This window comes from Loxodonta africana, chromosome 7, assembly GCF_030014295.1.
Source record: "Loxodonta africana isolate mLoxAfr1 chromosome 7, mLoxAfr1.hap2, whole genome shotgun sequence".
Lineage (NCBI taxonomy): Eukaryota > Metazoa > Chordata > Mammalia > Proboscidea > Elephantidae > Loxodonta > Loxodonta africana.
The window spans coordinates 80027723-80042738 of record NC_087348.1 but is presented as its reverse complement, the minus strand read 5'-3'; the positions used below and the strand labels follow the sequence as shown (position 1 = coordinate 80042738).

The following is a 15016-nucleotide window of genomic DNA, read 5'->3' as shown; positions in this document are numbered from 1 at the left end:
GAGCCTTTTCTCACACAGGTAAGCAAGGAGAGCAGTATGACCAGCCCTCTAGGCTAATTGTGTTTGACTCTAGGAGGCCAAATCTCTGCTCTCATCTGCAAGAGTAGAAGCTGAATATTCCTTAAGAACCAAAATCCTTAACAACCAAAGTCCTATTACACAGATTTCTCATCATACAAGCTCGAAAATGTAGTCATCTTTGACTCCTCACACTCCCCTACTCTGTGCATTCTACTGGCAATCAAATTCTGCTCGTTTTTTCAAAGAATTTCCTGTAAAAAATTCTTTTCTAACCACTTTTTATACCCTTTGGAGGTAAAGGAATCAAGCAAATCACAATCTCCCCACCTTTCACCAAGTTCTTGTAATACTTCAACTCTGTGTAATACATACCTATTTTCTAATATTTGCAATTTGCCATTCATGAAATATTTCATAGAATTAGATTGTATTTGATGAAAACAAGGAACTATCCAAACTTCTTGCTGTCGAGTCAATTGCAACTCATAATGACCCTGTAGAACATGGTTGAACTGGTCCATAGGATTTCCAAGGAGCAGCTGGTGGATTCCAACTGCCAAGCTTTTGGCTAGCAGCTGAACTCTTAACCACTACACCACCACGGACTAAAACCCATTGCTGTTGAGTTGATTCAGACTTACAGCACCCTAAAGGACTGAGTAAAACTGTCCCATAGGGTTTCCAAGGAGTGGCTGGTGCATTCGAACTATAGACCTTTGGTTAGATGCCGAACACTTAACCACGGCACCGCCTGTGCTCCACCACCCAGGGACTTCTCGTGTTGTTTTTAGGTGTCTTCGAATCAGTTCCTCCCCATGGTGATCTTATATACAACAGAACAAAAAATTGCCAGGTCGTGGGCCATCCTCACAATCGTTATTCTTATGCCCATTGATGCAACCACTGTGTCAATCCATCTCATTGAGGGACTTCCTCTTTTTCACTGATCCTCTGCTTTACCAAGCACAATATCCTCCTTCGGGGACTGATCCTTCCTGATAACATGTCTAAAGAGTGTGAGACGTAGTCTTGCCACCCTTGCTTCTAAGGAGCATTCTGGTTGTATTTCTTCCAAGACAGATTTGTTTGTTCTTTTGGCAGTCCACTGTATATTCGATATTCTTCACCAACACTACAATTCAAAGTCATCAATTCTTCTTCGATTTTCCTTATTCATCATCAACATTTCCCAAGATTATGAGGTTATTGAAAAAAAGATGGATTGGGTCAGGTGCACCTCAATCTTCAAGGTGACATCTTTGCTTTTCAACACTTTAAAGAGGTCTTTTGCAGCAGATTTGCCCAGTGCAATGCATCGTTTAATTTCTTGACTGCTGCTTCCATGTGTATTGATTGTGGATTGAAGTAAAATGAAATATTTGACAACTTCAATCTTTTCTTCAATTATTGTGATGTTGCTTATTGGTCCATTTGAGAGGATTTTTGTTTTCTTTATGTTGAGATGTAATCCCTACTGAAGACTGTGGTTTTTGATCTTCATCAGTAAGTGCTTCAAGTCCTCTTCATTTTCAGCAAGCTAGATTGTGTCATCTGATAACACAGGTTGTTAATGAGCCTTCCTCCAATCCTGATGCCCCTTTTTTCTTCATATAGTCCAGCTTCTGGGACTATTTGCTAAGCACACATATTGATAAGGTATGATGAAAGGATACAGCCCTGATGCATACCTTTCCTCACTTTAAACCATGCAGTATCCCCTTGTTCCATCCAAACATCTGCCGCGACCTCTGCACAGGTTCTGATGAGCACAATTAAGTTTTCTGGAATTCCCATTCTTCACGATGTTATCCATCATTTGTTATGATCCACACAGTCAAAGGCTTTTGCATAGTCAATGAAACAGGTAAACATCTTTCCAATTTCTCTGCTTTCAGTCAGAATCCATCTGACATAAGCAGGGATTAAAAAAAAAAAACTCTAAATTTCAAATGTCTTTAATTTGAAGAAGTTTGAAATTTACTCAGCAGAAGAAGTGCTGCATCACGGAACGGATCCAGAATCAGACAGACCTGAACTGTCTGATTGTAACTGTCTGGACTATAAACCAAGTTTAATCAAAACATTTGGTATCAGTTAGGCAGTGTTCTTTATTCATAATGCTATTAAGTTAAAAATCCGTAATAAAATTATACATAGAAAAATCTCATATATTTTCTAAATAATTCTTGAGTTAAAGAATAAAAATAAAATTATAAAATAAAACTTCAGTGATAATAAAACGCTAAATATCAACACCTATTTAATGAATCAATGTTGTTTGTATTTATAATAAAAACTATGCACTTGAAAGCTTAGAGTATAAGAAAATATCCAACTGTAAAGTTAGAAAAAGAGAAATATAAAGACAGAAAGAATGAAATAACAGCAGGTAGAAATTAATGAATCAAAATCCAGAAGCATATTAAAGATCAATAAACTCAAAATATAGTTCTTTGAGGAAAAAACCTAACAAAATGATAAACTCTGGCAAGATTTACCAGATAAAAAGAGATAGGAGAGAACAAATAAAAATTTTAGAAATGATAAAGAGGGGATAATAATAAATGCTATAGATACTAAAATGTGATAAGTGTATTAAAAATTATTTGAAAATTTAGGTAAAATGGAACAATTACTAAAAATAAAAATATATATCATACCAAAACTGAGTACCTCTAGGGTCTAGAAGGTTGTTTTCAAATATCTCTCGGGAAAACTTACAAGTGCGTAAGGTCATGGGAATTTGTAACTCATTCATCAATGGAAACAGCTTATATCCATCCTCTGTAACCCACTCCATGTGTCAGGCAAATTAAAGATATAACACCCAGGTTCTGTAACAGAAAACTATTTATTAGGGGTAAAATTTCCAAAAAAAGAAAAAAGGCAAAGAGTGGAAACATCAGCCAGGTACTCAACCCTTCTATCAATATGGAATCTCAAGATGTTACTCTCATCACCTCAGCATTCTACCTCAAGGTAGCAAAGACTTGACATCTGAGACTGAAAAAAAGTGTTACTTTTCAGGAACACAAAAGAGTTACACCAGGTCTCAAGGGAACATTGAACAAACCAGATATAATCCGCCGATAGATACAGCCCCCTTGCAAAGTTGAATCCAGTTCCTGTTATCAGAATTGGGAATCTGACTGACATATCTTCATATTCAACACTTCAGAAACAGAAACTAATTTTCCAATTAGCATGACTTAATAAAGCAATGTTTAGTAACACTAGAATCTAGCACATTATAAAAAAAAATTACAGAGTTTATTAAATATGATAAATGCATGGTTAATTTGTTGTATTAAATTCCTACTCATAAAACATACACATGTTCAATACTTGGTCTTATTCCCTCTTTACCCTAAGCAAAAATATAAATTTTTTAAATCCACACATACATTCTTTTAAAGAAATCCCCTGCAAGCATGTATTTTTTCCTCGAAAATAGATATTATTCCTAGAACCTGTTAAAGATCTTATATGACTTAACTTTTTTTTTAATAAATGAGAAACACCCATATTGCAATGAAAATTGATCTCTCACTGTGTAACTCTCTCAGGTACTTTGAGAGAGACCTGACTTCTACCCAGGAGCCCATGATGTAGAGCTCACAGAAATAGAGTGTTTGAAGATACTCTAAGACTGAAGCCAGGCAAAATTTGTAGTTTCCATTTCCATTCCAGGCGGTTCTGCATTGTCAGTTCTGGATAAGGGCAGGAAAGATAACACATCCAAAGCTGCCATCTATTTTTTTCCATATCCAAGACCCTCTGATGCTGTGAGTGAGGAAATATTGGGGTCAGGAGCAAAAAAAAAGTATGGGGAAAGTATTCACATGTTCAGCTAGCCAGGTACATCCCAGGAGCCTATGGAACCAGGAGCCCATGGATGTTCTTTAACATGGGACTACTAGAACTGGAAGGACTACTCACTGTGAAATGGCCTCTATCTGTATAACTTAGACCAGCAGTGGGCTTCTGGTGGTGTTCTTGAAAGGAGCCTCAGAAGAAGATAATTAGGGTGTGTTTAGGTCTATGCTTTTATGTAGAATATTCTGAGTACCTGCTGACTGATCTGTCTAGTCTTCACCCCATAGACAAGAGGATTGAGAGCAGGTGGCACAAGGAGGTAAAGTGTGGCCAAAAGAACATGGATGTGATGAGGCACATGGTGGCCAAAGTGGTGAGTGAGGAAGGAGAATATTCTAGGGACATAGAAGACCAGAATAACGCAAACATGGGACCCACAGATGCTAAAGGCCTTAAGTCGGGCCTCGCCTCCTGATACCTTCAGAGCTGCCTGGAGAATGAGAGCATAGGAAATAGCAATGACCAGAACGTCTAGTCCAACCACAAGCAGTGCCACTGCCAGCCCATAGGCTCGGTTCACTGTAGTGTCTGAGCAGGCAAGTTTCACCACAGCCATATGTTCACAGTAGGCATGTCCTATGATAATGTCCTCACAGAAGATGAGGCACTGCAGCAGGATGGGCAAAGGGGTGAGAAGGAGTAATCCCTGCACCAGTACTGCCACTCCAATGCACCGTATGACCTCTGGAGGCAGGATGGTGGAATGGTGCAGAGGGTGACAGATGGCTACATAGCCATCTAGAGCCACGGCCACAAGCACACCTGACTCCATGGAGGAGAACGCATGAATGAAGAACACCTGGATCAAGGATACAGTATACCCAACATCATGAGCCTGAACCAGGAGTACTGCAAGTGTTTTTGGTGCAGTGGAGGAGGCCAGGATCAGGTCAATGCTAGCAAGCATGGCCAAGAAAATGTACATGGGCTGGTGCAGGGATAGGTCAGTCCAGATGATGAAAAGAATGGTGACATTTCCCACCAGAGCAAGGATATAAAGGACACCTAGGGGCAAGGCTATCCAGAGCTGGCTTTCCTCCAAACCTGGTATACTTACCAGGAAAAAAGAAAGTTGAGGTAGCCTCCAGTTGGAATTGCTAAGGGCCATCATCAATGACTTAGAGAAGAGAGAAAAGAAACAAAAATCATGATTTCTCCACTCCTGATGAGTTCTCACATTGTCCAGAGCTGGATACCATCTTGAGAAGAATGAAAACACTTAAACTGCAACATGGAGAATAAAGATGGAAAAAAGAAAGGGACTCTCCTGTTATTAAGATAATATTTTTAAAGGGCAGACATCATATGTCTAAATTAAGATATCTCTAGTTTTATCTAGAGTTAAGAGTAAACAGATGTTCCTTTTAAACTCTACCATTCAATTACCTATATCTTAACAATGTCAACACTAAAAAATTCTCTTTATTGAAGTCTTACTATTACTAACCACAATAAATAAATGTGTTACTTTTTAAATTAGTCTCTTCACTTTCTATGACACAGCACTCTACAATTATTCTTTCTACATTCCCAGTGCCCAATCTCAGCCTTTAGTGCTTCTCCATCTGCTTGTTCTCTATTCCAGAGCTCCATCCTCTCCTCTCTTCCCCATTGTGTATGTGGTCTATGATTTAATTCATTCTTTTTCATGATTTTAACTATTTTTATACTTTCATTTCTTCCAGATCTTGTTTATAAAAAGAAGATCTTGCTGAAACACGAGTCTATCTTTTCATTTGTCATCTATACTATGCCTGTACTACATACTCAACAAATTCAAAATTGAATTAACTCACCTATAAGTAAAAAAGCTGAAGAGAACATTTCAAAGGGAGGCTGGAGAAGACAAAGTAAAGTATTATCACGAAATTTGTAAAGACCTGGAATTAGAAAGCCAAGCTGAGAGAACAGGAGAAAAATTAAAGTTGTGAGTTACAATATTTCCAGATTCAATGGGCAACGTGTTGAACAAAGCAGGAAGCATCAAAAGAATATAGAAGGAATACACAGAGTCACTGTACCAGAAAGAACTGGTTGACATTCTATCAATTCAAGAGGCAGCATATGATCAAGAACTCACGGTACTGAGGTTGAAGACCAAGCTACACTGAAGACACTGGTGTACAAACAAGGCTCCAGGAATGCATGGAATACCATTTGAGATATTTCAACAAACAGACGAAATGCTGGAATCACTCACTTGTCTATGCCAAGAAATTTGGAAGACAGTCATCTGGCCAACTGACAGGAAGAGATCAATATCTGTGCCCATTCCAAAAAAAGGTGATGCAACAGAATGCAGAAATTACCAATCAATATAATTAATAAATAAAATTTTGTGGAAGATAATTCAATTAATAAGATGGAGAAACAATTAAACAACTTCATATGGAAGGGAAAAAGGCCCCAGATAACTAGAGCATTACTGAAAAAGAAGAACAAAGTGGGAGGCCTCACTCTACCTGATTTTAGAACTTCTTATACTGCCACTGTAGTCAAAAAAGCCTGGTACTGGTACAACAACACATACATAGACCAATGGAACAGAATTGTTTTAATCCAGACATAAATCCATCCACATATGAGCAGCTGATATTTGACAAAAGGCCCAAATCAGTTAAATGGGGAAAAGATAGTCTTTTTAAAAAATGGTGCTGGCATAACTGGATGTCCATCTGCAGAAAAAAAAAAAAAAAAAACAAGACCCATACCTCACACCATCCATAAAAACTAACTCAAAATGGATCAAAGACCTAAATATAAAATCTAAAACAATAAAGATCATGGAAGACAAAACAGGGACAATGCTAAGAGCCCTAATAGATGGCATAAACAGCATACAAAATATTACTAACAATACAGAAGAGAAACCAGATAACTGGGAGCTCCTAAAAATCAAACACTTATGCTCATCCAAAGACTTCACCAAAAGAGTAAAAAGATTACCTACAGACTAGGAAAAAGTTTTTAGCTATGACATTTCCCATCAGCGTCTGGTCTCTAAAATCTATATATACTGCAAAAACTCAACCACAAAAAGACAACCCAATTAAAAAATGGGCAAAAGATATGAACAGACACTTCACTAAAGAAGACATTCAGGTAGCTAACGGATACATGAGGAAATGCTCATGATCATTAGCCATTAGATAAATGCAAATCAAAACTACAATGAGATTTCATCTCACTCCAACAAGGCTGGCATTGATCCAAAAAACAAAAAATAATCAATGTTGGAGAGGTTGTGGAGAGACTGGAACACTTACGCACTGCTGGTGGAATGTAAAATGGTACAACCACTTTGGAAATCGATTTGGGGCTCCTTAATAGAACTACCATACCATCCAGCAATCCCACTCCTCGGAATATATCCTAGAGAAATAAGAACCTTTTCACAAACAGATATATGCGCACCCAAGTTTATTGCAACACTCTTTACAATAGCAAAAAGATGGAAGCAACCAAGTGTCCATCACAGATAAATGGATAATTAAATTGTGGTATATTCATACAATGGAACACTACACATCGATAAAGAACACTGAGAAATCTGTGAAACATTTCATAACATGGAGGAAACTTGAAGGCATTATGATGAGTGAAATTAGTTGTAAAAGGGCAAATATTGTATAAGACCACTATTATAAGAACTTGAGAAATAGTTTAAACTAAGAAGAAAGCATTCTTTTGTGGTTACGAGAGGGGGGAAGAAGGGGGGTTGGGAGAGGGGCATTCACTAATTAGATAGTAGATAAGAACTACTTTAGGTGAAGGGAAAGACAACACACAATACAGGAAACGTCAGCACAACTGACCGAAAGCAGTTTGCTTAATAAACTGACCACTTTGAAGGCCAGCATACCAGGGGCAGGGGTCTGGGGACCATGGTTTCAGGGGTCATCTAAGTCAACTGGCATAATAAAATCTATTAAGAAAACACTCTGCATCCCACTTTGGAGAGTGGTGTCTGGGGTCTTAAATGCTAGCAAGCAGCCATCTAAGATGCATCGATCGGTCTCAACCCACCTGGATCAAAGGAGAATGAAGAACAGCAAAGACACTAGGTAATTATGAGCCCAAGAGGCAGAAAGGACCACATAAAGCAGACACTACATTAGCCTGAGACCAGAAGAAATAGATGCTGTCTGGCTACAACTGATGACTCTCCTAACAGGGAACACAACAGAGAACCATAAAAAAAAAAAAAAATTTTATATAGACCCCAAATTCTTGTAAAAAGACCAAAGACCAGACTTAATGGTCTGGCTGAGACAAGAATGACCCCCAAGGTCATGGTCCCCAGACCTTCTGTTAGCCCAAGACAGGAACCATTCCCAAAGCCAACTCTTCAGACAGGGATTGGACTGGATTATGGGATAGGCGATGTTACTGGTGAATAATGAGCAAGTAGACAGGTGAGACTATGTTGGCATCTCCTGTCTGAAGGGGAGATGAGAGGGTAGAGAGGGTCAGAAGCTGGCCGAATGGACACGAAAAGAGAGAGTGGAGGGAAGGAATGTGCTGTCTCATTAGGGGGAGAGCACTTAGGAGTATATAGCAAGGTGTTTATAAATTTTTGTATAAGAGTCTGACTTGATTTGTAAGCTTTCACTTAAAGCACATTAAAAATTAAAAAAAAAAAGATAATTCAAAAACAGCTGCAGCAGTACAGGGAACTGCCAGAAATTCAAGCTGGATTCAGAAGAGGATGTGGAATGAGGGATCTCATTGCTGAAGTCAGATGGATCTTGGCTAAAAACAGAAAATATCAGAAAGATGTTTACCTGTGTTTCATTGACTATGCAAAGGCATTTGATTATGTGGATCATAGTAAATTACAGATAACAGTTCGAAGGATGAGAGTTAGAGATCACTTAACTGTGCTCATGTAGAGCACGTACCTACACCAAAAGGTAGTCGTTCAAAAAGAACAACTGTATACTACAGGGACAAAATCAGGAAACGTGTGTGTCAGGGCTGTATCTTTTCACCACAATTATTCAATGTGTATGCTGATCAAATAATGTGAGAAGCTGGACTATATGAAGAAGAACACGACATCAGGATTGCAGGAAGACTCATTAACAACCTACGTTATGCAGATGACACAATCTTGCTTGCTGAAAGTGAGGAGGACTTGAAGCACTTACTGATGAAGATCAAAGACTACAGACTTCCGTATGGATTACACTTCAACATAAAGAAAAAAAAATTTCCAACAACTGGACCAATAAGCAACAACGTGACAAGCAGAGAAAAGATAAAAGTTGTCAACAATTTCATTTTACTTGGATCCACAATCAATGCCCATAGAAGCAGCGGTCAAGAAATCTAACAATGTATTGCATTGGCAAATCTGCTGCAAAAAAAAAAAAAAAAAACCTCTTTAAAATGCTAAAAAGCAAAGATGTCACCTTGAGGACTAAGGAGTGTGACTCAGGCCATGGTATTTTTAATTGCCTCATAAGTATGCAAAAGCAGGACAATGAATAAGGAAGACTGAAGAAGAATTGGTGCCTTTTAATTATGGTGTTGGCATTTCCTCTGATGCATTGTGGCTATCAACATCTATTCATCTTGAAACTGGGAGAAGGATAACTTAAAGATTGCCCCTGGGCACTTGAATTTGGGGAAAAGCTAACTTAGAGATTTCTCCTGGGACTTCTTATCCTCACTACACCCCTGCTGCAACAATGGGCTCAAACATAGCAACATTTGTGAGGATGGTGCAGGACCAGGCAATGTTTTGTTCTGTTGTATGTGGGGTTGCTATGACTTGGAATAGACTTGTCTGCACCTAACAACAGCAACAAAAGTTTTTCCCCAAATCCTTTCCACTTCTTTTTTTCCATATTTCTATGAATTATATCAACATCTCTCTACCCAATACAATCAAAACCTTGGAAACTGTTCTTACCCTTATCGCTCATCTCTCTTACTCATTCATCAATTCCTGTTGACTTTATACTGTTTAAGGTGATTTCAGTGGGTTATATCCATTCCTTACTCTTAACATCAGTGACATTGCCTTAGTTCACATCCCCAACTTGTCTCATCTGGATGGCTTCTTTGGATATCTCCGCTTTCCTATAACCTCTTTCCAATTCACTCTCCATCCATAAGTCAGAGGGGTTTTCCTAAAATGCAGATGTTATCTTGTCACTCCTATAATTAAAACCTGTCAGTAACTGTAATTGATAGACTAAAATCATACTTTTAGAAGAATAACATAAAAGTATGTTTTCAAAGTCTATCTTTTGTCTGCTCCTGCTGTTTTACACTTAACATACTCTCATGTGTATATTTTGCTTTATTCGTTCTAACATTCTTGAAGTTACATAAGTAAAAAAGTGCACCATCCCATTTTACGTATGACTTTTAGATATTCTTTCTTCCTCTTCTTTTACCTCAGTTGATTCTTCGCAGCCTTCAAAACTCAGAGTCCACTGTCTCCTGCCTCTCTGAAGGACTCACTGACTGAGTTGGGACGACACTAATTGCATAAGGGGTACTTTGTTCATCTATGATCTTATCTAAATTATAGAAATCCTATCTGTCTTTATGTTTTGTTTCAAGAGAAAGGACTGGATCTCATTAAACTTTATAGTTGAAAGTATTGTGGAGGTTGCAAAATGTTTTGGGAAAAACATCGAGTCAGACAGATGTGGGTTTAAACCCTGGTCCTTTCATATTCTAGGAATGAAACTTTGTCAAGCTATTTAATTTCTCTGAGTCTTGATTTCCTCATATGATGGTAGAATAAATAATATTAACCTTACTGGTTTATTATAAATATTAATTAGGATGATGCATGTAAATTGCTGGTATGTAGGTTAGTCTATAAATTATAGTTGCCATTATTATTAATGGTAACAATGAAAGGTCTCAGAATATGAGATCTTAGGCCTCTTTCATTTTTGTTTCCATGACTCTGTTTCTCTGTTTCAAACTTTTAATATGTCTGCATGGCATCATGATATTGTGAAAATTCAGTGCCAAATTAATAGGTGCTCTGTTTCACTCTCTTCCCATGATTCAATCCTCAAGCATTAAAATGAAAGGCTTGAAACATTAGGTTTGTGTCTGTACATTTGTGTAAAAAGACACCAATGGTTCAAAATCATTGCATTTTTCTGTGTAAGTGTGGAGGGGATGCATGTGTACATATAAAGACAAAAAAAAGTCAGGAATGCCTCAGTTCTTGTGGATTATACATCTATTTATCAATCAAAGTGTTTCACAAACCTATGATGATGACATTATTGACAAAACATTCTGAGCATGGCAGTAACAATATCTGAAATATCACCTAGCCTTCATCTTCCAGATTCAAATCCACCGATAACCTAAAATGACTGTGACATATTTTTACTGAGACCTCAAAGGAAATCTCATAATCTTGGCAAAGGTCACATTCTAGTGCTTAACACTCCAAATGCTGAGAAAATTGTCTTTCTTAATTACCCAGCTTCTGTGGCAAGCTTCAGCACATTTCTCCTGTTTTGGCTGAGGAGTTAGAGAACAGCTGTATGTTGAGGAACACCACCTGTGGCTGGGGTAAGAGCAGTGTCCCTGGAGCAGCGGGAGCCCACGCCAAAGTACAATGAGTAAAGGAGAGAAGTAGAGACTTACTTACTTGCCTGAGAATAACTTGCCTCTTCTTTGTGCTGAGTGGTTTGTGAGTCCACAGGAAAAGCCTGGAGTGGCTTATTAAGAGTCAGTTATTTTTTTTATTAAGGTAACAAAGGTCCCTCTATGATTCTTCCCAGAAAAGCACAGGGGCTTTATTCCCAGAAACTTAAAAGTGAAGACATATTTAGTTATCTAGCTAGGAAGGAGAAAACAACTAGCAAATAACTAATGTTCAATTGCTATGTATTCACGTAAATTCAATCTAGGTGACCCATCTTCTGTGAAAAAACAAACCAAACCTGATGCCATCCAATCGATTCCAATTCATAGCAACCCTATGGGACAGAGTAGAACTGCCACATAGTGTTTCCAAGGAGTAGCAGGTGAATTTGTATTGCTGATTTTTTGATTAGCAGCCAAGCTGTTAACCATTAAGCCATTAGGACTCTGTCTTTGTGAAGCTGTCCTTAAATTCTATAAGGCAGCATGCCATGACTCCTTTTATTTCTTACTACGTCCCCTTTACCTGCCCTGTTATTGCACTGAATACCTTGCACTGTAAAAACGTTTATTGTGTCAGTCCCTCAAGAGTAGGGACCATGCCTTGCTTATTGCTGCAGTCCCTGGTCAGATTCCAGAAATTCCTGGAATCTAGTTGGTACTCAGTAATACTTGCTGAATAAATAAATGTCTCTATAATTAAATTAAAGAATAAATAAATAACTAGTTAAGTGTCTTATATGAACCAGGAATTACAAGAACTTGACAAGGCAGAGACTGAACTTAGGAGATAGGAACGATGCAGCAGGAAGTGAGGTGTCTATGACAGATGTATTCCTCATCTTAAGTGATGCTCCAGCAGGAAGAGCCCTGAGGAATCTTTCTGCTGTAAGAGGCTACTACAGAGTCTTAAGTGTCTTTCACTACTAGTCACTTCTGACACCACCTCTAATAAACAGGGAGGTTTCTCTATGGGCTGTGGCCTGTCTCTCTCCCCTTAATCTCCTTTACAATGTCCCATATTCTAGGTAGTGGTAAAAAGGGGGATACAGGGATGCAGAGAGAGAGAGAGAGAGATTAGGGGAGGACATAATAATGACCTAGTAGGAGTAAGGGAAACAGAAACCAAGAACTCAGAGGCAGGACCCCAGGTGACAAAAGTTAGACTCAAAGAAAACCAGTAAAATATGCCTCAGAGAGAGAAAGTGTTCTCCTGGTATCTGGGCTGCCTCTGAGGGGGGCATTTTTAAAGTCCAGCGTCAGTCTTAAATGAGACTCATGAACACAGAAAGAACTTGGAAAAGAATATTTCCACACTCAGGAGAGTTCCACAATAGCCCTCCCTGCTCTGTCCCAAGAACACCCTCAATCCCCAGTTCGATCTCCATGATGACCTTCTGCCCTAACTTATGAGTAACACTGATGAAGAGGACTTCTGATTCAGAAGGGCTGAACAGCAATCTCTGAATGTCAAAGAGGAAATCAAATACATCACCCAAAGTCTGTGCACAAGTTTTCCAAAGATATGAAGCATGAGTACTGGCTCAGGTAAGACTTGGGGAAAAGAGACTAGTCTGCTGTATCTACATGTGCCATATGTGATGGTGAAGATGTAACCTAGAACCATGCTAAATGCTCCTGTGAATGTCTCAAACAGCTGTGAAAGTTAAATGGGACTGGTAGGTGTCTACAATCTCACAGGTAAGTTTACAGCAATGTGTGATCTGAATGGTAAACACTAAGAGGTATGGAAGAAAAAAAAAAAACAAAAAATGGAAGAGGAAGGGTTAATTTTGAGAAACCAGACCTAGAGACACCAGCTACTCAGAGTTGGAAGAAACCAGCTTACAACTACTAAAATGTGTCAGACTAGAGTGACTGGGGGACTCAGTGCCACACTAGCCAAGCCAAAAAATGATTACCATCACAAGAGCTGTGGCAAAAGTAAAAATCAGTTGTCAATAATCTTCCCTCAAGTCACAAGTCTCAAAACTGACTACATTTTCCACACCTGAAATCTCATGGACCACCTCACAGCTGGTTTTGTCATCTTCACACAGGAAGTTCAGTCCATTCTTGGTACTTCCTCAAGACAGTGCTGGTGACTGTGAACAAGGCCCTGGGCAAGCCAGCTATTAATAATAGTCGGCAGGTCCCACTGGATTCACAGACAAGCCTGGACAGCACCTAAGCTAGCATCCTGACTGACCGGAGGCACATAGCGCTGAGGCTAAAGCCTCCAGACATGGGTGACTGGACAGGAAAGGCAGAGCAGAAATGGTACCTTCACTTGAATGGGTGGCCCACCTCTGTCCAGCATAGTTCATCACTCCTAAGTGAGTGTATCCTGATGGTTGTGCTGGGAAACCTCATGTGTCACACTGCTCTGTGAGCCCAGACTTCTTATTTTTACAGAACAAGCTTGGGACTCAATGAGTTCTTGGATGGAAACTGTGGTTTAATGTGCTCTTTGTTCCAGCTGCAGGAGTGCTGGATGTTGAAAGCTCGTAACTAGTCAGTCTCCCTTGGCCTAAGAGACCTGCCTCCCCCAAGATTATTTTTCCTTCTCTAGAGCCCAGTTACTGCTCAGAGTAGGAATACCAAGACTCAACCCCCTTTCTTCAACCTGGGGCAACACTGAAGAGCCATCTCAGCTCAAGTACTACACATCAGTCAGCGGAGACCTATGGGGCTAATGCATCGCAATTGAACTTCTTTGCTTCATCCTGCTCCCCTCACTTTCTGACAGATATTGTTGCCCGGTACACTCCCCAGTAAACATTCTATGTGCTATATTTCTGAGTCTGTTTTTGGAGAACGCTACATAACATGAAAAGCCCACCTGCCTCAGAGGAAACACTCTGTTTCTTCTCCAAAGAATTTTGACAGGCCCAAAGACACCCACGTAGGGCCCAAAGCAAGTACAGGAGAAACAGAGTCTCCTTAACATTCCATTCCAGCAAGTTCTCAATGTAATTGGCTCAGGCCTCCGCTATCACATCTCCCCATCATCAGGCAGACCCTTCCTTTGGTGCTAAGTCTGACTAAAGCAGCTACCACTCCACCCAGGTGACCATATTCTCCTGGGGAACAATGCTTCAAGCACTACAGTCCTTTCATTCATCCAGTCAACAAGTATTTCATTCACAACTGGTGGGAAGCCTCATTTATTCATTCAGTCAATAGATATTTATTAAATATCTACCAACTTAAAATCTTCTACTTGATGTTCCAAAAAAGAAAAAAAATGAGAAGATGTACACTCAAGCTCCTCTTTTCAGGTTAACATACTAAGAAGTGTACAAAATTACTCACATCTCCAACATCTATTGTGCCAACTAATATCATGAATTAGAAAAATGAGTTCTAGAAAGAAGTAAATAGCCCATGATTGCAGCTCTATTCAGCGACAGGAGAAGATCAGGGATCATATCCAATAACCCCCAAGCTAGGATATTATTATCCCGTCTCTGTGTTAGCAGTGGCT

General features: G+C 39.2%; 1 protein-coding gene across 1 annotated transcript; it reads right to left on the bottom strand.

Moving 5' to 3' along the window:
• Positions 1-3991: 3991 nt before the first annotated feature.
• LOC135231978 (olfactory receptor 52L1-like) lies at positions 3992-6239 on the bottom strand. Its single transcript, XM_064289222.1, has one exon. It carries the CDS (start codon positions 5006-5008, stop codon positions 4061-4063), a length of 948 nt encoding a protein of 315 aa, XP_064145292.1. The 5' UTR covers positions 5009-6239; the 3' UTR covers positions 3992-4060.
• Between the last annotated feature and the right edge of the window lie 8777 nt (positions 6240-15016).